The sequence below is a fragment of the Symphodus melops genome, assembly GCF_947650265.1.
Source record: "Symphodus melops genome assembly, chromosome: 19".
Taxonomy (NCBI): Eukaryota; Metazoa; Chordata; class Actinopteri; order Labriformes; family Labridae; genus Symphodus; species Symphodus melops.
The window spans coordinates 10854636-10878733 of record NC_136709.1 but is presented as its reverse complement, the minus strand read 5'-3'; the positions used below and the strand labels follow the sequence as shown (position 1 = coordinate 10878733).

Below are 24098 nucleotides of genomic sequence, written 5' to 3'. Positions count from 1 at the left end.
AAATTATAGTAAAATGTATTTCAGATATTTGAAGGTTGTAATATTTATAAGTAATAGGCTCCATCTTTCACCCAGAACATTTGGGTGTAAAGCTTTCAATATGAACCACAATAACTGAATATACTTGAAATGTAATGTATATCCATTTTATTTAAAAATCATCAAAACACAAAAAAATGGAATTCGCTCAAGTAGCGTTTAGATCCTTTATTATACTTTGGCACCCTCTAGTTTACTTTTTACTAGTCTGGTCTTTTCCCATTGGTTACCCGTGGACGAGGAGTCATTCCATGAGGATTCTGGGAAATTGTGTTTGGCTCAGAATATCATGCTAGGCGTAAATAATACGCTGGACTACAGCTCCCAGAAGCCACTTCGCACCATACGTGTTTCGTTGATTTTAACGACAACCTTTCGTTGCTGTGGTTTAATGCCTGGGTAGCTCATATGAATTACGTTATGTTAAAACCTTGATTTGAGGCAACACAGGATGTAAACAGTTCATCGTCTGCTGCTGTTTGGGATGTATATGTTTATCTGTGCAGTCGATAGACTACTCTGTAAATTAGCAAGCTAGGATAACTATGTTATCGACATAAGACCCAGTAGTTCAATGACAATATAAGAGTTATTATGTCAGACGAGTTAAATAGGGAAGGTGCGACTTTAATTGTTAGTATCGTCACTTTTGACAGTCCACATCGAGACTAGCGGACTACCTAACCCGTTACCTTGCTATTATTTTTAACTTGCATTATAAGGTAGTACAACCTTAATATTAGTCTCACCCGGCTTCTGTGAGATTGGCCATTTAATATCAAGTTTAATTTTCTGATGGCAAAGGAAGAATGCATTACACAATGGAGCACAACAGAGGACACCTCAACACTACGAAACAGAAAAGCCTTGTCCACTTCCCGGAACCAGTCCATGCCTTTTTCAAAAGACAAAAGCAGTCAAACCCCTGGACACGTGTCAGAAGATGAGACTCAGTCCTCAAATGGGACATCAGCTAAGTTTGTGGTCCGAGGAAATGTCAACAGTGAGTCAAAGAGCAGAGTTATGCTGATGCTGGTGGTGGGGTTGTCTTTGTCTACACGCCTCTACAAGATAAAAGAGCCGGCTCATGTTTGGTAAATTGAATCCTCTGCATGCATGAATGTAAACATTGTGCATTTTTGTGTTTAAGTTATTTTTTTCTAACAGTGAGATTTTGGTGTTTCAGTTGGGATGAGACACACTTTGGAAAGATGGGGAGCTACTACATCAACAGGACCTTCTTTTTCGATGTTCACCCTCCTCTTGGAAAAGTGAGATGGCAGATTATCCTTTTAATGTAGGTTTGTTTTTTTCTTTGTACAGAAGGATGGCTAATGACTCCTTCTTTACACTGCTGCAGATGCTGATAGGTCTAGCAGGCTACATGACTGGTTATGATGGCACCTTTCCCTTCATAAAGCCAGGAGATAAATACGAACACCACAACTACTGGGGGATGAGAGGAGTAAGACACCATCCACCCAAGAGGAGACTTTTAATATATGATTTTGTTGTCACAACTTAAAGAAACAAGGGGTATCTCTTCGTTCACCTTCTCTACAGTTTTGTGCCGTACTTGGCTCCTCTCTCCCAATCTTTGCCTACCTCATCGTGATGGAGCTGTCTAAGTCACACACTGCTGCTTTCATCGCTGCAACCTTGCTCATATTTGGTAAGCAAACGTCTAATTGTTCATAAGAGTTGAACATCTCAGACTATGAGGCAGCATACATATTCCCTGTTATAATAAAGATGTTTAGTTTTGCTAATCTCACCCTCCTGACAGACACTGGCTGTATTACCATTTCCCAGTACATCCTGTTGGACCCCATACTCATGTTCTTCATCATGGCGGCAGTGCTGAGCATGGTCAAGTTTAACCAGCAGAGGTACAGGTAGAAAGAGCTTGTGTTTTTTTCTATCATGTATAATTCAATGGTGTACACTATTTTGCATGAAGTAATCCTATTTAATCTAATCCTCTCCTCTTTTTTTCTTTCAGTTAAAATGCAAAAAAAACAACATTATTTCTTTGAAACAAATCACACATGTTCAATGGATGGTACATGTCCTGTATTGGTTGTTATCAGCTCAGTTTTCCTTACTTTTAAAGTAGTTCATTCACTCCTGTGGCTGTGCTCAGTGGTAGATTTGGATGTCTCAGGGGTTCGATCCCCAGCTCCTGCCACTATGTGTCCTTGGGCAAGACACTTAACCCTGCGTTGCTCCTTTGTCTGCAGCATATAAATGTGTAAAAATAGATTAGGTCATTCTGATGGACACTCTAAAGGGGACATATTATGAAAATCCACTTTGACAGTATTTAGTAACATATGTGGGTAACCTGAATGTCTATCGACCCACAAAATGTGAAATAAATCCATCCAGTCCTTTTGTTTGGGGTCTGCATAAGTCTTACCATACAGAGGAAATTACTGTTCCAAAATTTCTCAGCAGAGAAAATTTGCAGAAACTTATTTTTTGTGACATCACAAGTTGGATTCTGGTTAAAAAAAAAAAAAAAAAAATCCCCTCCCCACCCATGGACTCCACCTTCGGGGGGGGGGGGGGTCATTGCATTTAAAGAGACACACACACTAAAACTGAGCTTTCTGAGAGAGCTGGTTTCTACAGGGTCACAAACCTCCTCCTCAGATGTTTCATTTAGAGCACAGGGGACTGTTTGAAAAAGGTGAAAAAGGGGTTTAATGTGACCCTTTTAAAAAGCAGCCTCTGTGATCACTACGATTACTATGTGTTGGTGTGACCTGCACTGTACACACTCAAGTCCATTTTCCATTTCATGTATCTGTCCTTGCTGATGTCTGCAGGTCTTTTACTGCCTCCTGGTGGCTCTGGCTGATACTGACAGGTGTCAATCTCGCAGGAGCACTGGGGGTGAAGTTTGTGGGTCTATTTGTCATCCTGCTGGTGGGACTGAACACAGTCTGGGACCTCTGGAGTCTTTTCGGAGACCTCAGCCTCTCACTGGTAAACAACAACTGATCATGCAGATGGATGTTAAAGATCTAAATGTTCGTCTTTTCCAATCTCCTACTTTCTGCTTCAAGGTGGAAATTGCAAAGCACTTCCTGGCTCGGGTTGCTGGACTCATCCTGCTCCCCCTCCTCATATATGTTACAGTGTTTGCGGTCCACTTTGTCGTGTTGAACAAAAGGTGTGCCTCTTTCATATACGAATCCAACGGTGTGTGATGACGTTCACTCGTTGTTTGGGTAATCGTGATTGTTTTTCCTCATCAGTGGACCAGGAGATGGTTTCTTCAGCTCAGCCTTTCAGTCCCGCCTAATTGGGAACAATCTACACAACGCGTCCATGCCTGAGTGTAAGTCTGACAACATAAGTGGATAAAACCACACAACACTGCAGCTGTGTTTATTAAAAGAAAAAAAGGAAGAAACATGGATTAGAAACTGGAAAAGGGGGGTCAAAGAGAAATGATGGCTTTCCCTTAGTAGTGATGACAGCCAGATGTGCTAAAATATTCACAAAGAAGCATGTCTGGGTTTCATTAGTTTGGGTAATTGTTCTTTTTTTAATCTCTGTTACTTTGATTATCTAGTGGGGTGACTTTAAACACTTCACAATTCATTGTTCGCTTACTTCAATGGCGTCTTGTCATTTCTTTGATGCTCTTCTCGTGCAGATCTTGCATATGGTTCCACCATCACAATCAAGAACCTCCGTATTGCTGGAGGCTATTTGCACTCTCATTGGCACTTATATCCAGAGGGAGTGGGAGCACGGCAGCAGCAGGTCAGACGACAGACTCAAGCATGAGGCATGATTTTAAATGTAATGTACGCCTGTAATGTATGTACGCCTGTGCTCATATCTGGGCTGTTTTCATTTATTCGACATGAGCTCTCTTTCACACAGGTGACTGCATATCTGCACAAGGACTACAACAACTTGTGGCTCGTTCACAGAGCGGATCTAAATAATTGTGAGAAACAAGCGCAGTGTTACTGTCCCCAAATCCTTCGTTTTATGTATGAGCCTGTTCATTTTGACGTCTACTGGTTATCTCTTTTAAGCTCATTCTGGAACGTATGATTTGGTTCGTCATGGTGACATCGTTCAACTGGAGCACAAAGAGTAAGGACCTAAAAACACACTGCTTTGTTTTTTATTTTCTGTTTGAAACGCTCAAGTGCTCACAGCTCAAGTGATGTGCATATTTGAAAGGAAATCTTGTTCCTAACCCTTTTAGAACAACTCGTAACCTTCACGCTCACCTCCATGAAGCCCCTCTGACAAAGAAACACTTCCAGGTTACAGGGTACGGCATTGTGAGTATGCATGAAACGGCACTAAGCAAAAGGCAGATTGTTTATGTCGCTGCACTGCTCTGATGGGATGTTCTTGTTATGGTATGTTGCACTCAGAATGGCACAGGCGACCTGAACGACCTGTGGCAGGTGGAGGTCTGTGGAGGCCGTAAAGGCGACCTCGTGAAGGTGCTGCGCAGCAAAGTCCGCTTTGTCCACCGAGCTACCGGCTGCGTGCTTTACTCCTCGGGCAAAACTCTCCCAAAGTGGTAAAACATGTCTCGTCTGCTGTGATTTAACCTCACAGGTTCGTGTTATGTAAGGACAGTGACAATGGTGTGTTTGTGTTCAGGGGCTGGGAACAGGGGGAGGTGACGTGTAGTCCTTACTTGAAGGAGACGCCGAGTTCTCAGTGGAACATCGAAGATCACATCAACCCCAAACGTATGATCAAAACCTGCTCTTTTCTTTCTGTTTGTGTTTGTACTCACGCGATGTCCGAAACTTAACCAACATGTTGCTTTTCCTCGTCTCTCCTGGCAGTGCCCAACATCAGTCTGTCTGTGCTGAAGCCTCATTTTCTGGAGATCTTGCTGGAGTCCCACATTGTTATGATACGAGTAAGAGAAGAAGTGAAATCCGTCTGCGCTCACAGAAAGTGTTTTATTTGAGATGATTTACTGACATCAACATTTCTTCTTAGGGAAACAGTGGCTTAAAACCAAAAGATAATGAGATGAACTCTAAACCCTGGCACTGGCCCATCAACTACCAGGTACCATTTCATCATGAACAGTCCTGAGTTACATTCATAATGTTAAAGACAAACTCACACTTCGTCTTTGTTTCTGTAAAGGGATTGAGGTTCTCCGGAGTGAACGACACAGAGTTTCGTGTTTACCTTCTGGGGAACCCTGTGAGTCTTACTTGCTGCTGCCATCTTGTCTGAACAGCTCACATACTGTAATGCCCTCATGATCAAATTCTCTGTCTTTTTTTTTTTCTTTTTTCTTAAGGTGGTCTGGTGGATGAACGTGATCACTTTAGGATTGTACCTCATTATGGTGGCAGTGGCATCTATAGCCCTACAAAGAGGTTTCTCATTGAGCCAAACACGACTAGGTGCGTTTATGAACATGGTGCCGTAGAAGCAGAATGATGATTTTAAACCTGAAATTTCAACTCGACTTCATCTTTCAGAGCATTCTCTTGTTCTAAAGAGAGAAGGCGGGTTGCTACTCCTCGGCTGGTTGCTGCACTATGCACCTTTCTACACCATGGGCCGTGTTCTCTACTACCACCACTACTTTCCTGCAATGCTCTTCAGCAGCATGCTAACAGGTACCAAAAATCAAAAGCGTTTCCAGCTTCTTTTCCAGACGACAGCTCTTATATATGAGGGAGAGTTGAAGGAGATTGGGACGAGGGAGAGGTGTCTGTTCCCATGACAGGGTATTTCTTGGGGGAAGTTTTCTGTATCAAAAATTCCTGATAGAAACGAAGCAGTAGTGTTGGTCACAGGTTTCACAGGCTTTCCTTTTTTTTGTTGCAGGAATAACCTTAGATGTTCTTTTGAAAAGCACTGACCTGCTGCTCCGCCCACCTTACTGCAGCTGGCTGCAGAGACTTGGGCAGCTAGTACTTCTGTTTGGTGTTCTTTACAGGTGAGATGACCAGCACAGTAATAATAATAATGTTATTTTTATAGTACAAAGATTGACACTAATCTCATGTCTTTCAGTTAATATTTAGGCTAATGCTGTCAGCTATTTTGTTTAGCTTATTTTATTCATTTATTTTATTTATTAGCTAAATATAATGGCTGAAACAAACATCGAGTCTGCATCTGTCCAAACGTTAAATCAAACTAGAATCAGTTCATCCTGTTTTCAAGTTCATACCGACAAACCAAATGCTAAATCTTAGCGCTAGTATTAGGACAATAGTAAGTATCAGAGGTCACTTTATAGACTGAACCACACTAGCAGTTTTCCTTGTAGTTTTATGCAAAGCTAAAAACATAACTGTATTCTCGTTGCATTTTAATAAGTATGCACACATACAGTAAGAGAGCAATCAGTCCTCTCACAGCCCTTCTCAACAGGAAAACTTAACACATTTTACAAATTCTGTTGCAGAGCAGAAAAGAAACTAAACGACTCTTACTCGGGCCTTAATTTAATATCGACCAATCTCCTTGAAAAGTGTTTGTTTTTTTTGGACTTTGTATTAACCACAGTGATCTATTCTCTGTCAGTTTCTACCTGTTCCATCCGCTCTCTTATGGCATGACGGGTCCCCTTGCACACGAGCCGGGCAGCACCATGGCTGGCCTGAAGTGGATGGACACGTGGGAGTTTTAGTCTACTTTTTATATAAATATTTTTAAACAAACATTAACACTATGAAAAGGTATGAGAGTTCTGAATATAAGGTACTTTTAATCAGACATGTTTCTCATTGACTCGCTGTATGGCCAATTTACATCCAAGGACATTTTCACAAGGTACTGCCTGCACACACTGCTGAAGAGTCTCTCTTTATCTAGGTATTCATGCGTCTCAACATTTCCAAGTATTGTAGTCTTAGCAGGTTAAATATATATTTTACAAGAAGGACCTGAATGAGTGCAGTATGAAGTCAGAGTGTTGTAGAGAAAGTTAGAATCCAGGCACTAAAAATGTCCAAGTTGCCTTAAATCAAGTCACGTCTTACATTCTTCATTCATAATAAAAATGTACTCTTACAGTATTTCACATCAATGAGCTGAAGTGCCTGAAAGAACTGGTGAAAGTTAAACGCTGCATCTTGCTGCTCAGCAGTTAAGAGGAAACCATCATTGTTGTTAAAGAGCATGTTTTTGTTTGGGATTTGTCCTGACCTTAATGTTTACTCTGTATTTTTTATTCGTGCCCCTTCATTTTAACACTTAAACTGTCTCTCAGCATCACCCGTAGATCTCAGTGTTATCAATAAACAATGTTATTCTTGTAGTCTGTTTACTTCCATTACTACCATTTACTTCCATTTATTTCTTTTCAACATGTTTGTGCTCTATATGGACATCTTTAAGATTAACCTTGTATTTGTATTTTAACAGATACTCAAACTGGGGCTTAATTTCCTTTCAATATTAACATATATGCATACATTTCAGAAATATAGTATACGAAATGCACAGTAACGCTACAGGCCCTCCACAAAACAAAGAACAAAATACCCTAGAGCTGTCTAAAAAAAAGAAGTTTAGGTTACTTTCCCAGCACACAAGTTAAAAATGGCAGTGGCAAAAACTACTTTCAGTCACTTGGGGTCAATGCAGGACACATTTCTGTCTGAGACTTGAAGTACAAGTATGATTAACCCCTTCGGACCCTGCGTCCATTGGAATGGACATGACATATTTCTGTCTCTAAACCAATAAATACTCTGTAATTGGATGAGGTCAGCACTGCTGGTTACTAACTGGGTCCTGATTATCCAATCACAATCATGTCCTGACTTTGAGCATGCTCTGAGAGAGTGTCAGACCTCTGACAAGACAGGCATGGTGAAGCAGTTCCAGAGAGGGAAGCGCAAGTGCCCATTTTCAGTCAAAAATATACATTTATGTTCATGCTGGCCAAAAAAACTTTCTGTCAGTATAATTTTAACTGTTACAAGTAATAATATATGAAGTTATTTTGAACATATATCATGTATTTAATTTAGAGGATTTTTTCAAAGTCTGATGTCCATTGCAATGGACAGCAGTAGTTGGGCGAGTTAAGCTAACACCCAAATGTTAGGTGTTAGAATATAAAGAAAAAGCATACTTGTAAGCTTTTCATTGGTAAAGCATGATGCCATGGTTCAGTTATTCATAATTATGCAATTTTTAATATATATTTTTTGTACATAATGTTCTTGTAGAGCAGGGGTATCCAACCCTGGTCCTCAAGGGCTACTATCCTGCATGTTTTAGATGTCTCTCTCTTCCAACACACCTGATTCAAATGATTATCTCGTCATCAAGCTCTGCAGAAGCCTGATAATGATCCTGATCATTTGAATCAGGTGTGTTGGAAGAGGGAGCCATCTAAAACATGCAGGATAGTAGCCCTCGAGGACCAGGGTTGGATACCTCTGTTGTAGAGTATAAAGTCAAAGAATTTCTTGAACGTCTAGTAAGGAGGGTGCCCCATGCTGTCAGATGGTTTGTTAGATAGCTGGGGGTGGCTCTGCAGGACTGTGTCCCAGGTGTGGGAAAGTTGGTATGTTCCTTCATCCCGGTTTGCAGTCCTTGGTGCCCGTTTTCACCGTCACTTTGATCCACCGGTGGAACTTTTTGCTTTCTGTCCATATGACCTTGGCTGCATCCCAGTCCATTAGGTGGTTCTCTCTCTTGCAGTGGTCTGAAATGGCTGATTTCAGATTCTCCTGCATTACTTTCATTCAAGAATGATAGGCTACTGATGACTCAAGAATGAAAGCAATGCAGGAGAATCTGAAATCAGCCATTTCAGACCACTGCAAGAGGGAAAATTCATCCCGGTTTGCGAAAGGTCATAGCAACTTTCCCCACACCTGTGACACAGTCCTGCAGAGCCACCCCCAGCTGTCTAACAAACCATCAGACAACAGGGGGCAACCCCCCCCCCCCATCCCATCATGATCATGTCAGGTGGGATGATCATGTGACACCCCCGATGAAGGCTGCAGTAGCCGAAACTGGTCAGGTAAAACAATTTCACCTTCCTGGCCTTTAAAAACAAACATAAGATTATTCATTAGGCTTCACACACAGGTGTACTAAAGAGGTTCATTAGGCCTACAGGCCTAATGAACCTCTTTAGTACACACCGAAACCACTTCAAAACTGCACGAAAATTAAATGAAATATCAACAAGCTGATGTCTTCTCCAGCATAAGTTCCAGTTCCTAGTATTTTAAAGTAAAAAAACTATGTTATCAGCCTCCTATAAAAAGTATGGTGTTGTATGGTATGTGTTAGAAGTTCAATTATATTTATGAGATTTTACGCCCATATTGTCGTGGCGTCCATTGGAATGGACATTCTTATAAAATTCTTATAAAAAAATGAGTTGGCCAAAAAAAATTTTTTCTACTTTGTTTTTATGTTGGAAGGGAGTCAGAATCATGTTATAAAATTTTTTTTTGCCCAGCAGAAAAAATGCGGGTCTGAAGGGGTTAAAAGACTACAACATATGAATATGCACTTCATGTGACCATCACAGAAAATAACGTGTTGTATAATAGAGACAAGAAAGTCGGGTAAAATAGATTGCTTTACATGTAGCGGTGTCGACCTAGTTATAGAAAGTGTAAATATACTGTTATAAAGTTAATTTGTGTTTACCTCATGTCTCATCTCGACATCACAACATAATGCACGAGGCCACCTGCTGGCACGTTTAAGAACTACGCGTCAACTCTCGAGACGACGGCTGCTGCTATTGGCTGTTATTTGTCATGTGTTTATTGTGAAGATGGCGTCTCCAAATGGAGGTAAATTCTAAATCCTTACCCTGCTTTGCTCTGTTAAATGTGTACATTTGACCTATGTGAGGGCGTTAAATCGTCTGCGACTCTCTTGTTGTCTCTCCAGAACACCCCGGGTCGGCTGAATTAACATGTTGGCGTATTATTCATATGTTTTAAATATGTTTTCTACCGCTGGCTAAAGCCTTACTAGCCCAAATGTTGAGTGTGTCCAGTTGAGAGTGGAGCACAGTGGATTACAAGAATCAACCTTTTGTACAGCTGGACCATCACTTATTGTTTGTTCTGCTGCTAGCTACAAACCGTCTACCCGAACCCTCTGAAGATAGATGTTCTTTTTGCAGGCTTATCTACCTCGATGTTTCTTTATAGATAAGAGATGAAGTGTTTTTTTTTTTTTTTTTTTTTTTTACAACGTCGTGATCAGTAATGATCTTTACAAACCGTATTTTCTACTGTTTTGATTTGTTTCCTTGCACATGACGTTATTGTTTGTCCTTTACATAGTTTCAACATGCAGGACCTTTACTGTAAATATATATTACACTAAATTGGCCTGTTACCATGGTGATCAATATAGGTGTTTAAAATACCAACAGGCGTATATATCGTGTAGATATTTTCTTACCTTATGTAGTTTATCTATAATATGACAATTTGTATCAATGCAATTTTTAAAAAAGAAATACTTTATTAATCCCCACATGTATTACATAATAATGTGGAAGACATGTAGGAATAATAATGGGTATATGAATAAAATAAGAAGTGTGCATATGAAATAAAGCATTAGGCACAACAAGAAAGAATGCTATGTACCAAACACATGGTATTGAATAATAAGCTGTAAAGTTCAGGCTATTAAAGAAATAAGTGAAGCACAGAATTAAAGGAAAGATGCATAATACAGAAAAGTGCAGTGTTAACAGTGAGATCATTTCTATAAGCTGTTATAGAGGCGACTCTGGCCATGCTGACTGTATGTGTTATACAAACAGAGAAGCTCATTAACTCTTTTCTCTTTTCAAAAGACTATTGATCAACGTCCCCCTGAATGTACTGATGATAGACTAATGGCATTTTTCTATCACATGCTTTTGCTTTGTGCCTGTAGCTGAAACAGATTGTGTTTATTGTTTTCTTTTCATCAGAATCAGCTTCATTGTGCAGGTGTGTTAAGACTTAGAAGGAGTTTGATAGGCTGTGCTCTCTATGTCAAAACTATAACAGAAACTAACACAGGTACACGCCTACATAAGACAACAGTGCAGTGCTGGATACAACATGGTAATAAACCATGTCATTATATGGACGAATATCAACCATCAATCCGTCCACTAGAGGGAGTTTATTGTGTTTTAGGACGGGGCTTGGCTGTGTTTATCATCTTCTAAAGTTGTGGCAAAACAATCAAATAATACCAGGGATGTTTTGTTTGGTGATAGGTGATGATTTTGAGTCGTCATTGATTAGCTTTGAGAAGCTGGACAGAGCATCACCTGACCTGTGGCCCGAGCAGTGTAAGTTCACCTTCTCCTCCTGTTTTATGATTTTACTCTCGGTGACGTTTAGTTTCATGTCGTGATAAGAAGGTTTATGATGTTATTTCTCTTCAAGTGCCTGGTGTTGCAGAATTTGCTGCGTCTTGTAAAAATGTAAGTCAGATGGCTCAGGTTGAATTGCAAACTAGACATTTCAGTGTGCATGATGAGCTCGAATGCCTGCTCTCTAAATCACCGTCTGTACTTTTCACAGCCCATCACTAATTCACCCCCTAAGTGGATGGCTGAACTGGAGAGTGAGGACATTGAAATGTTGAAAGGTAGGGTATTCGACTGTGTTGAGATTTTACAACATGTTCTCATGTAGCTGTTAAACAGAAGTGCTCTGAATGTATAATCCTGTCATGTGGGATAACATTTAGCTGTGTTGTAGCTTAGCGCTGTCATTGTGCTATTTTCCACAGAGCTTGGCAGTCTGACCACAGCCAACCTGATGGAGAAGGTCAAAGGACTTCAGAACCTTGCGTATCAACTGGGATTAGAAGAGTGTGAGTACATGAAAAACACTGACTACACACAGCGTGTTTAAAAGATGTGTTAGTATGGGAGCATTTTCGTTCGCTGCCTTTTCTGACCGAACACCTGAATCTGAGAGACGTTTGCATGTGGACAGAAAGCGACAGCTGCAAAACACATCATTTCAGATTGCTCAAAAGCTGCAGTGTTAATCACATGTTGCCACTAGGTGGTGCTCACGAGCTTTCTGAGTCAAGCCAGTGTATTTTCAAAGCATCCTGTCTGTTCTGACATTGGGTACCCTAACAGGCTGAGAGCACACAGGCCTGTGTGGTTTACGCAAACACAAAACAGGCTTCATTTTTCAAACTCGAAGTTTAAAATGCCCCTCTGTTCCTGTGAAACAGTACGAATAAGTTGACTCTGAGGTCTTTAAATTGTGGATTTGGGTCCATCTTGCTGAATTTGAAAAAGGTAAGAGACAATGGCTTGCTCACCCCGAGCCCCTAGCACAAGTGCTCAAGCAGTTGATGGATACAAAATCTAGTTTTTAATCCATTCCCCGGCTGCCTCCATTGTCATAATCCTTAGGATTAGAGAGATGTCGCTAAGTGCTCATATTTTCCTGAGAAAATTGTTTGGGGGGGTTTTTTTCTCGTCAAAAGCACAAGAGCCATTTAGAATTGTGGGGAAGCTCTCCTCTTATTGGGATGGAATATATAAATAAATGCACGTCTATTTTCTTTCTGGGTCAGTGACATTCAACCAGTACGCCTGAACATAGAGGCAAACAGTGATCTGAGGTCGAGAGGTGGCGAAGCATTGACTGCCTAATGAGCGGCTTGAGTTCACTGCTCTGTCACACGGTGTGTGAAGTAAAGGATGGGAAACAGCATTTTGAGATGTTTCGATGGAATTCAGGGGGACGCATTCGCCGAACTTCTGAAACGATCTGAAGAGGTCGGATTGAAGGAAAGGAACTGATTTAGAAACGATTTGAGATGTTTAATATCTGAAGCGGTGTAATGCATAAATGTGAAACTTATGTGAAATGTGAATCTACAGGAGTCATGAAAGTCTCGAGAAGAGTCGGCACTTATTAAACCTCTATAGATCATGTAGCCCGTGTCACATTTTGCACCGACCACAAGTCACAGATACATTTCATTGAATAAGTGACTCACTTCTGTAAACCCAGAGACGACATTATATCTGGCTGCCATTAAGATGTTAGCTGTCACGGGTGGAGGCCTGCCAGCTTTGCAATCATGTCGTGCACCTCAGGATGACGGGACACGATGACGGTTATTACGGGTGCAGCCCTGTAATGGGTGCCTGTTTAATGCTCTCGGGTTTAATTTTCTCCGTTTTCTCCTGGTTGTAAGGAAAGGCCTTGTAAATCTCTGATAGTTTTTCATCATGTTTGTGCTCTTTTCAACTGCCCGTAAACGAGACTCCACAGAGCATGGGCCAAGCGACGGCGGGGGGACAGGATTTACTGCCCCTCCCCCTTCAACATGTGGACCATTAAAGAGATAGCTGGTTAATGGGTCGAGCGCAATCCGGCCGTGAAAAGTCTCCCACTCTACCGCGGCGAAGAAGGGAACCTGGAGCAAACATTATTGGAAGACTAACGTTGCAAATACTCGGGAATACAAACATTACTAGCGCGCGTTTCAGCTGTAAACGGACACACATATCAACATGGATGTAACAAACCCTTAATCCCCACTCAACACCCACCCCACCCTGCTCCCATAAACACCCCCCCACCCCATAATAGCTGTGTGACGCTGGCCGGGGCTCGTCCCAGAGGGGTTTGACGCGTGCCTCTTCCTCGGGCCCCAGCTGTTCCTCCGCCCCGTGATGAATGCCCCTGTCGTGGGCCGCTGAGCGCGGGCATCATGCCGGGAGTCTCTGGGGAAAGCTGAGGCCTCTGATAAGTGCTGTTATTGGATGTAATTGAAAGCTGAGTGTTCCAGTGGGGCGAGCTGGAGGGCCTGAGTTAAAGAGCAGCGAACTGTTAGAGCTGGTGATGGCGCTCTGTCACACTTGTAGGCTCAAGGCTACAGAAAGCTGTGAAACTCTTCTACATGGAGGACACGCTGTGAGAAATGTTCCACTCTTAGATTAGTATTTCTTTCTCAGCGGAAGATTAGAGAATCTTAGAAGATTAGAAAACTCTCACTGACGAGCTAACTGTAGTTCTTGCAGAGCGATCAGATGCTTCTAGTCTTGACAACTGCATTAAAGCATCACAACAAGAGTATGAAAGATGACTGTATGTTCTCTTATTGAACTTCCTGTTGCATCTTTGAAGGTGTTTTAATAAGACTAGAAGGAGCTGAGTGGGCAGAGCGGTAGTCTGAAGTGAAGGCTGACTCGACGTGTTGTTGTAAAGACTGCTCCTTTTCGGATGACCTCGTCTCTGTACGTTTGTTTGCCATCTAACATGGAAACCCCCAACATAACATTAGTTTGCATCATGGTCGTCACAGCGTGACACAAGAGGTGGACACAGCGACTTACTTGAAGTGGCCTGTTGTTGCTTATTGACTGGACAGTTGAAGGTCTTTTATTTCACCAACAACAGGGCAGAACTGGGCGCTGCAATAGAAAGTCTGAAGAGTTGAAGAGCAGGACTGAACAAAAGGGAAACTGTGATTCTGATATGTGATGGTAGAAAATGACATTTGGACATCATTTGCTTGATTTGGTACCTTTAGTGGTAAAAATAAATAAATAAATAAAGTTAAAACAAATAACATGAAAACCATGGAAATAAGGATGAAGGTACAGTCTCTGTTCCTAAGAGTTGTGACATTTTGTAAAATTAAACGGAGAATGTGATTCTTTGGAAGTGCTGAAACCCTGAAGCACAAAGACAACACATCAGATTTCTCATAGAAACTGAGAAATGTCATTGTTTGGACAATAAACAGACCTATTTAGAATTTGATGCCCCGCATTAAGAAAAACCCAGGAGGCACATGGTCGTGTTTACCACTTTTTCTTTAAACAACACTTTGATGGAAACTGAGGAGTTTCTCTCATTTCAAGTACAATGTTTTAATGTCATGTGGGGTGTCAGCTGGTGAACAGTTCAGGGTCTCCTCCTCCTCATTTATGCTTCATCACAACGACACTGCAGGAAGGCCGATTTACCCTCCGAGCTGTTTATCCCGCACGCAGAGTGCAAACAGAGAGTTTAGAAAGTCCCGTCTGTAATGGATGATGACACGTTTCTGTGTGAACGCAGTTCAAAGTGATCAGTCAGTGGCACAGCTTTCCTCTCTCCCTCTCTCACATGTGGGCAGTTGTGTGTAAGTTGCTATGGTTACACAGACGCTCCGTGTCTGTCACTACAACTTTTCTCAGTTTATCACAATCAGAATTGGGTTCAAAGGAGAGAAGAAAAAAATCTAGAAACATGTCTGCTCTGTGTGCTGCCTGATGATCTGTGTCACCCAACGTCATTCTGAATAAAGTTGAAGTTTCAAATTTGTCCATAACTTCAACATGTTTTCATCCTTTCAAGTGCATAAAACAAATCAGGCTTCTTGTATTCAGCCTGCAGCTATAGAAACTCTGCAGTGCTTAAAGATCGCTCAAACAGATTAAGTTCACAATCACATGTCTGGTTATTTTTAAAGTGTTTTCACTATTTGACAGCAAAGTCTTTCGCAGAGTGCTGAACCCTCTCCCGTCTTTACTTGAGGAAGATACAGCAGCCTCCTTCGGGATCTTTTTTTTTTTTTTTTTTTTTTTTTAATATCCAGTCATGTCACTCCACTAACCTGTTTTCATTAAACCTCATTAGCTGTGAGATCAAAGTTTTCTGCATTCAGTTAAAATCATTTTCGCTTCAATCGCTTTTACTGCCAAGTACGTTGACATATAGGTGGAATTTGTCTTGGTGTGTTGGTGCGAAAGAAAAAAGACAAGGAAGAAACTGGCTGAGAGGTTTTGGTCTTGATGGAGCGCAGCCTCTTACCAGAGGGGAGAGTCTCCAACAGTCCATGTGCAGGATGAGAGGGGTCGACGATGATCTTACCTGCACGCCTCCTCACATTCTGATTTTATTTTTTTGTAACACAACTTTGCAAATTCTTTGGAATTCTACCTGTAAAAGCGTTGATACCATCGTATAATCGAGGCATTGCTGGGTGTTGGACCACCTGTTGTCTCTCCTGTCGCACCCCACAGCACCTCTCCTCTACTTTGATGCCACCCAGTTAGACCCAGACTGACCCCTGTTGCATCCGTCTGTGAAGGTGAGACTGAAGGTCGCCCTGCCCTGACAGCTCCTAATGGGCCCACATTCACCAGCGCCTCCTCCTCCTCACCCCGAGGATCAATCTCCGGCCTATTAGACGCGTGCTGCTGCAGAATATGATTGCATTCACTGGGCTCCACTGGTGCTAATGTGCCTCCATCAATCCATCAGGCAGGCTGACCGCGGGGCGGGCCGTTATGAAGTACCTGAGCTGACAGCCGCTGAATGAGGAACAGGGGATGTATCCCCACCACCCTACCTCCTCCTCTTCACCTCTACTACACTTGTCTGTCCCCTGTTTGCTAATAATGCCGATGAATGGCGCGTCTCTCTTTGAAGGTTACACATTCACAGAAAGGAAAGTCAAACAAGGATCAACGGTGTTTCACCGTAGTTTTTTTTCGGTATTTCACCATAGTTCTGTTTTTATCATCTGTGTTGTTTAGGGTTTTTTTTTTTTTTTTTTTAATGTTTCAAGATAGCGCTGCTGCTTTCGCGACGCTTCCACTGTCGGCAACAGTTTTGCAAAAAGGATGACACCAGTCTCCTCTTCATCGGCAGAGCAGGTCGCAGCTGTATCTGATCGAGCCTGTCCGTATCTTAAGCAGGATCAGAGTCGGAGTTGTGCGAACGCGGAGGCAGGCAGAGCTCCACACACACACACACACACACACACACACACACACACACACACACACACACACACACACACACACACACACACACACACACACACGCGCGCGCACACATCTCTTACACACCACCCCTCAGTTCTGCAAGCCTGCCGCCTCCCTGAGCAGATCGGAAATGACACCTCATTTCCATAAAGGCATTAGGAATTCATTGAATTTTCTTTCCCAGCTAATCATAGCACGGGTGTAAAACCTTTTAGGCTTTTTAATGAATGATTTTTGACTGATTGCCTATTAATAAGGACACCTCTTGAACAGGCGCAGGCTGGGGCATGGGTTGGGAGGTGCAGATGTGTTTGTTTTGATGTGTGTGTGTGTGTCAGCCAGGCGAAAATGCATCGGAGGAGAAGGAGGGCGAGGAGGGGTGGGCCCTCTCGGTTGGGACATAAAGAGGAACCAGTGGCTCCCTTGGGAAATCACAGCTCGTGTCTGCATCTTAAATATCCCTGTGAAGTATCAATAAGTGGGTAATTGAATTTTGAACACAAACATGAGCGTCATGTGTATGTGTTGCTGGAGGGAGAAAAGGGGGGGGGGGGGCGTGTATGCTGAGCGCGTGTGTGCCTTCAAGTGTTTCTCCGCTTGTGTGTTTCATCTCCTCTGTGTCTCCCTCGTCCCCCGAGACGAGGGCGGTGAGAGAGGATGTTAAATCCATTAAATAAAGCTTACAGGCCGTAATAGCCGAGCAGCGAGCGGCGATGGGCAGCGAGGGTCAGATAAGTCCTCTGTGCTCTTAATGAAAGTGAATCGGAGCAGTCAGGGCGGGGGTCCGGGACTCCAGTTAACCCAGGTGGTCTTCTGTCCTTGGCGCTAAGAGGGCTCCTGCCGCTCATGGGGAATTTGGCATTGAGAGAAGCAGGCGTAAGGTGGTGGTGGTGGAGGAGGAGGGGGGGCAGGTTATCAGGGAGGGCGGAGTAATGATTACTCTCATTTTACACCCTGGGGAATTGGGGGGGGGGGGGGGGGGGGCTGTGACAATGACACCAAGATCACTCAGCATAAACAAGGGGAGAGTGAGATGTAACACCGTCACGTCTACATTAGCGCCTCCTGAGACTGGACTGATGAATCCGTATTCTTCAGTGCGGAGCAGGAAATCGAAATCCTCGGCCGTAGTTTTAATCCTTTCTGTTTGATAAAGAAAGAAGAAAAAAAATGGCCGTCTTCTAAATAGCCTCAGGGCATATTTAGCTGTTTCCAGATATGGGTTAATCTCCATTGTTGTGATGTACCTTAGCAGCAGTAATCAGGCTCAAAATCTACATCCAGAGGATTACTGTGCCCATGTAGGAGCGTTCAGCACGCCGCAGGTTTTATCTGCTCCGCGGCGGCCTCTCTTTTCCTCATTGAGATGATAACCAGGCCAAGCTGTTTGTTTTTATTGCTTCTATTTATGGATGAAGATCATTCAAATGTCTTATATTGGTAAAATGATTATTTACAGCATGACATGGTGGTGATAAGCGACCAGGCATGGTGCGGACTGTGATGGAATCTGGAGACAGTCCGGGCTAAATGATAATTAGAAAGCAACAAATCAGCAGGGCAAGGAGACGGCCTGCAGGATCCATAAGGTGTCATTTAGTATGGATGGCAGTCGTAACAAGATGCTGATTAACTTAGTGCAAAATTAGTAATTGACCTTTCTAATCAACTAAACAAATCTGTAAGTCCCTCTAATCAGTATTGATCTCGCATGTTGTATGACAAAGCCTGTGTGTGTGTGTGTGTGTGTGTGTGTGTAGTCTCGAGGCCTTCTAACTTCTCTTTTCATACATCTGCCAAATACTTGTATCAACTTTGAAACACATAACGTCTTCTTCATAAATGATTGTTTCTTTAAAAGAAAGTGAAATAGCGTTTCAGCAAAGTCAAACATTTTGATGGAAATCAAACCTGCATCCTCGGTAGAGGGGAAATGCAAAGAGATGCCACTGTACAGCGATGCAGTGATAACTGATTTACTCAAAAACAATCTTATAATACATCACAGTGTCTGATCAGACACAGGATTAATGGATCTACTGCGCATTGGTCAGTTTGACCTCGCTTTATCACTCCGCTTCTTTTCAACGCTGTCCAACATGATCCTGCAGCCTTCTTCATTAGCCAACTAAATTCTGTTCCCGTTACACTCATTCATGTCCTGAGCACCCGTGTGAGGAGTCATGAAGTGGTCACGTAGTGAGTCAAATGAGCAGGGGCATCTGTTGTGAGTACTGCATTATTATTATTATTTCAAATGTAAAGTTCTTTATTGTCCTCCAGCCATTCAAAGACTGAACCACACAGATTAGGATGACGATATGTTGCAGAATCGATTCGCAGCCCTAATCTTCACATTCGGTTTCAGAGTCATGGCATTGCATAAACTGTCCAATGGGTCAAGTTTTTTTTTTTTGCAAGTGCACTTAAACCAGAGGTTGAAGGTGTTCAGGAGAAATGAAAATGAATTCTGCAGTTGTCTGATAACAACAGCAATCATCAGCTTCTTTTAGGCTACAGATGAGATATCCATTGTTCACTGAGAAACATTTGGTGGCACCAATTCTCTACCTCTCTGCTGCAGATAAAACACTTGAGACTGCGCGATAAGATGACACGATTAAAGGAGCCACAACTCAAAGAATAAACTGTGGAAAACAGGATGATAATATGACGTGTCTGTTTGTTCTGAAGGTTACACATCACACACTCCTTCACATCGATCTAATGTTTGTGTCTGCTGCTGCTTTTTTTTTTACAGCATAGTCATTAAGGCAATGGGCACATAATGCCCGAAACACGTGGATAGAAATACAGCCTCAGCCTGTGCGGCTTAAGGCTTCATAGAAGTCGATCATTAAAGCCCACCTTCACCTTGGCAATCACAACACTTTCCGCCATATTTCCTCTGTTATAAAAGAGAGCAACACATCATAAATTGAGCTCTGATTTATGTTTAATGGGCTCTTTAATGTGCTGATATGAATGATATTTCTCTGTGACTAGGGGGATGCTGAAGTGAACCTTAATTAATGAGACGCTCAGTGGGGCGAGGGGTCTCGGGAGGAGTGGCTCAGCCTTCGCTGATCTCTTTTATAGTTTGGATTCATCATAGGATGGAGAAAGCGCTAAAAAGAGAGAGAGAGGCGTTAAATATTTAAAAGTCCAAACTATCAGCCGCTCCCCTTTACCGTTTCTGGCGTAACTGCTCCTGATAAGAAGGCGACATCGCTGTACCTGCGGCTTCAGGGTCATCCCCATGTAATTGCTTTCCCTGGCCTAATTTTGATGGCTTGATTTCAATCTAAAGCACCCTCTCCATGTCCAGGGGTCCCCCTCGATAACTTTGTTTAGGCTGATTTGAAGAGACAGCAAAGTGCAAAACGAATCCTTCCCATTCCAATTAGTATCATCTTTAACCTAATGTCACACACCTCAAGGTGACGTGGCCCCCACGCCCAGATGCACCATTATCATTCCACACCGGGCGACTCATCTAAATTACTTACTGGCCTGGCTTTTTCATTAGCCGCCATGGGTAGGAGGAGGCGGGGCCTCATCACAGCAGCATACAGGCAGACAACAGCCATCCTCTGCACAATCTTCCTGCAGGCGTGATGAGGGTGGATTACTTTCTGCTAAAGGCCCATTAGAGATCAATCCCCTCTTAGCTTATATGCAGTTTTGTATGTCTATGCGTGACAGAATAGATGATCTTTGTCAAATCATTAAGGCTGCAGTGAAGCTCAGAACGTGGTCCTCTTCTCCTCTCTAATCACGAGTAATTACTGTACCTGGATGATGTCCTCTGCAGGGTCTCTGATGCTGCTAAGTCCCCACTGTCTCTGGTCTATTCTCATGCAAGTGTTTGTTTTTGAAAGAAAAGCCTCAGATACCCCCCCCCCCCCCCCCCCCCCCCCGTGAGGCCAGCTCTGTTGTACAGTGAACAAGCTTTCAATGGATCGAGCCCAGGCAGCTTTACACATTTGTAAAAAATGTTTATTTAGAATGTTGAACTCCACCGTGTCAGGCCAGCGATTATTTTAATTATGCAATTATGGGAGAGTAATTAGTTAATGTTGACTAAAGAACAGGGTTAAGTTATGCTCTATGGTGAGTAAAGAAAATATAGCATTTATTGTAGAGAGGAAGATGTGTAGTTCATTTAGTAAAGGTCCACCTTTTGCATTTTGTTCTTTAAATCTGAGGAAATACTTTTACTTTTCTAAATACACTGCAGTATATGCCTGTCCAACAGAAAGCAGGCAAACACTTAAAAAGCCAACCCAAGGTTCCCCCTTGTTTTAGAATGAGCGCTTGGTGTTTCACCTCACTATGTCTATATTTTCTCCTTCAAATCCTAAACTTAACTATTTTGTCATTGACTGGGGGACATACATCCCACCCCCACACAGAAACGTCCAGAGTCAACCAAAACCAAGAGAAACATGGAAATACATCTGGAGGGACAGAGTCTCTGTATACACAGTTACCATATGGAGACCCATAACTGACGACAGAGTGGTTTTACTTTTGTACAAGTTTTCTTTTTTTTTTTTTTTTTTTTGAAAAAGCTATACTGATATCTTTAATTTTCTCTCCACTTCCACTTCTCATAGTCTCCCAGATTGATCTAGTAGCAGGTTCCTGTGACGGTTCCTTTACTAATCATTTTTACAGATTAGTCTTTATTACTTTTCAGAAGAGAGAAGCTTTTGTGATTCTTATTTCTAGTTGTCCTAGCCGTATCTGTTCTATCATCACAAGTTGAAGAATAATAGAGATGCGTCTCATCTTGCTGAATTGAATACACACAAACACACACTTCCATGCATGGCACATAGCGTTGAGTACTTGCACCTCACTACATTGAGACAGCAATCAGACAGATCACAAGGTAGCTAGTCTCCATTTAATGTTTTTTACCATGTCCTGAATGAACAGATGTTTGTATAAATTACCTCCCTGTGTGACACTGCAGATATTAAATACATGCTTTGCATTGCTAATCTACAGTTCTGTTCAGAGCTGTGCAATACTGAGGTTATTCCAATTGTAACAAATAACATTGTTGGAAGGATGGAAACAAATTGTAGTCTTTTTCTTACTACAGTATATTGTTGTAAAAAAAAAAACACATTAAACTTTACAACTGTTTATGATCCATATACTGTATGTTTATGATTTTATATTTTCTTATTTTTCAGCAAGAGAAATGACCAGGGGGAAGTTTCTGAACATCTTGGAGAGACCCAAGAAATGACACGTTGTTTTTCTTTTCTTTTTTTTTCTTTTTTTTTGCGAGCATTAGCAAACTTTGGACTACTAGATGACCCTGTCTTTACTCCAAACATGTTGAGATCTTCACCACAAACTTCAAAGACTTTGCACTCAGGCCTAAAGTGAAGCAACACGTTTCCTTGGTGCACCTGATGTCCTCTTCACATTAAAGTAAAATTACAATGTTTCACTTCTCACTCAAGTTATCTGTAGCTTAATGAATAATTGTCCACTATTTATTCGTGTTTCTATTTTAAACATTATTGTCAGTATTTTTGCAATTTGTGAGGTTGTTTAATAAAGTTTTAAACCCAACAGATGATTGTCTTGTGTGATTCATTCAGTAGTTTGCAGCTGATAACTCAAGAGAAGCAACAAAGTGCTGCACCTCTCTGGCCCCTGACATGTAAGCAGCCCGGACATGAGAGTGCTTCCCCGGCTACCAGCCCTTATTTTCCCTTTAATAAGCACTGGAAGCCGAGTCTTCCTACACAGAACATTGCGTAAAAATAATATTGCTCATTGTCGTCGTCGTTAATGAGAGATGACATAATTACTAGGACCGTTTCTTCTCTAATTAGCACACTTCAGGCTTGTCAGAGCTATTTGCCGGGCAAAAGGGAATCAGACAGGCATGCCGAACGGGAAACAAAAAGAAGTCCATCCGCCATAATTAGGTAAGACAATGCCTCGGACTGTTCTCGGTTGGAGATGTCGCTGGAGCTCTGGCCGCTCACTCCCAACAAGTTACACTTCTCCGCAGGCCTCTAATAAGCCCCTCTTCGTCTTTCCGATTCACACGGACTGAGGCCGCCATTGACTCTCCGCCTTCACCCCCTGCCTCTCAAGCGGACCCTGATTGACCCCTGTGATCAGAAATATGGATAATTTAAACAATCTGCAGGGAATTTTTTTTCTTCTTCCGATGTATGCTTCTGAAGCTGAACGAGAGAAGATGAATGTGATGAACCTTGAACGCAGTGAGAGTAGGTCTGGAGACTATCCTTAAAGTTGCAGCGGATTTTCTATTGATTACAAAGGCTTTGTTAAGAGAAATTAAAATATCTTACGTCAATGATAGCCTAAACTTGGCTTGATCCAAGGTTTACAAGCCAACTCAGTTAAACTGACCCTAATGTTGTAGTCTAGTTCATCTTTGGCTTTTGTTTTGTTCTTTGGGTTTTTTTGCTATAGCCTATAACCAACACATTTGTAAACTGTAAAGGCTAACCCTGTTAGTTGTGTTACATGTTTTGCTCGTATTCAATAGGCACCTGGACGTGGCCTGCTGTCTGGCACTGGTTGCATGCGGACACTTGTTGCTGCTGACCAATGAGCATGCAGTCTGCTGAGCTGAGCGTTGATGTGGTAAGCGACCTGACATCCTCAATACGCTATACGCACTGCTGGCTGCCTGTCACCCCCCCCCCCCCCCCCCCCCCCCCCCCCTCCAGTCTTCTAAAGCAACGGGTCAGTCCCTACAGAGTTGCTCATCCATACGGAATGGGGAAAATCCCAGTTTCTCCATCCACCTATCAATCCTCCATCCTTCCGCTGCGCGCTGCCGTGACCTCACATAGCCTCTGTGCCCCGACAAACGTCAATCCGATGTGCCTTGAGTCCTTAAATTAGCTGTCAATTAGGGCAAATTAATCAACTTCCCGCCTAATTAAGCAATGTCGACGGGCAGCTACCAAACATGCCATTGTTTAGGAGCCATGAGAAAGCTGCGGGGCCTGCAAACTTTCTCTGTACAGGGGGGAGGGGGGATATCACGCCCCACAAAGTGCATTGGGAAAGCAGAGGCTCCGACTGTGCTCGAGTTTTTCCCCTGACTCGGCTCTACATGTCTGCTGTCATCGAGTTTTCTGCAGCCGGTTCCAAGGAAGCAGCGTGATAGCACTACTGAACCACACCACGTTTTTCTATTCTCATTATTAACAAAACAAAAAAAAATGTTTTTACCCCACTTTAACCAGTCTATATGGAAGTGACAATAAATTAATCAAGCAAT

The 24098-nt window shown here is 42.4% G+C and overlaps 2 protein-coding genes across 3 annotated transcripts; both read left to right on the top strand.

Annotated features, from left to right (window-relative positions):
- The first annotated feature begins 458 nt into the window (after positions 1-458).
- On the top strand, positions 459-21938 carry pomt2 (protein-O-mannosyltransferase 2). 2 transcript variants are annotated; one of them, XR_013781305.1, is made up of 22 exons: positions 459-1133; positions 1226-1310; positions 1400-1504; positions 1603-1711; positions 1826-1934; positions 2871-3030; positions 3111-3217; positions 3303-3385; positions 3707-3816; positions 3940-4006; positions 4098-4158; positions 4274-4352; positions 4449-4600; positions 4684-4775; positions 4875-4951; positions 5035-5106; positions 5188-5247; positions 5348-5453; positions 5532-5672; positions 5884-5995; positions 6589-7312; positions 21918-21938. XR_013781305.1 is itself a non-coding variant. In XM_079369458.1 (21 exons), exons 1-21 carry the CDS (start codon positions 835-837, stop codon positions 6692-6694), a joined length of 2292 nt encoding a protein of 763 aa, XP_079225584.1. In that variant the 5' UTR covers positions 459-834; the 3' UTR covers positions 6695-7324. The 2 variants fall into 2 exon arrangements, 1 of the variants encoding a protein (XP_079225584.1); XM_079369458.1 differs by lacking the exon at positions 21918-21938 and having other exon boundaries at positions 6589-7324.
- On the top strand, positions 9735-22399 carry lin52 (lin-52 DREAM MuvB core complex component). Its single transcript, XM_079369461.1, has 6 exons — positions 9735-9839; positions 11279-11353; positions 11451-11488; positions 11589-11655; positions 11800-11883; positions 22012-22399. Exons 1-6 carry the CDS (start codon positions 9821-9823, stop codon positions 22065-22067), a joined length of 339 nt encoding a protein of 112 aa, XP_079225587.1. The 5' UTR covers positions 9735-9820; the 3' UTR covers positions 22068-22399.
- The last annotated feature ends 1699 nt before the right edge of the window (positions 22400-24098 follow it).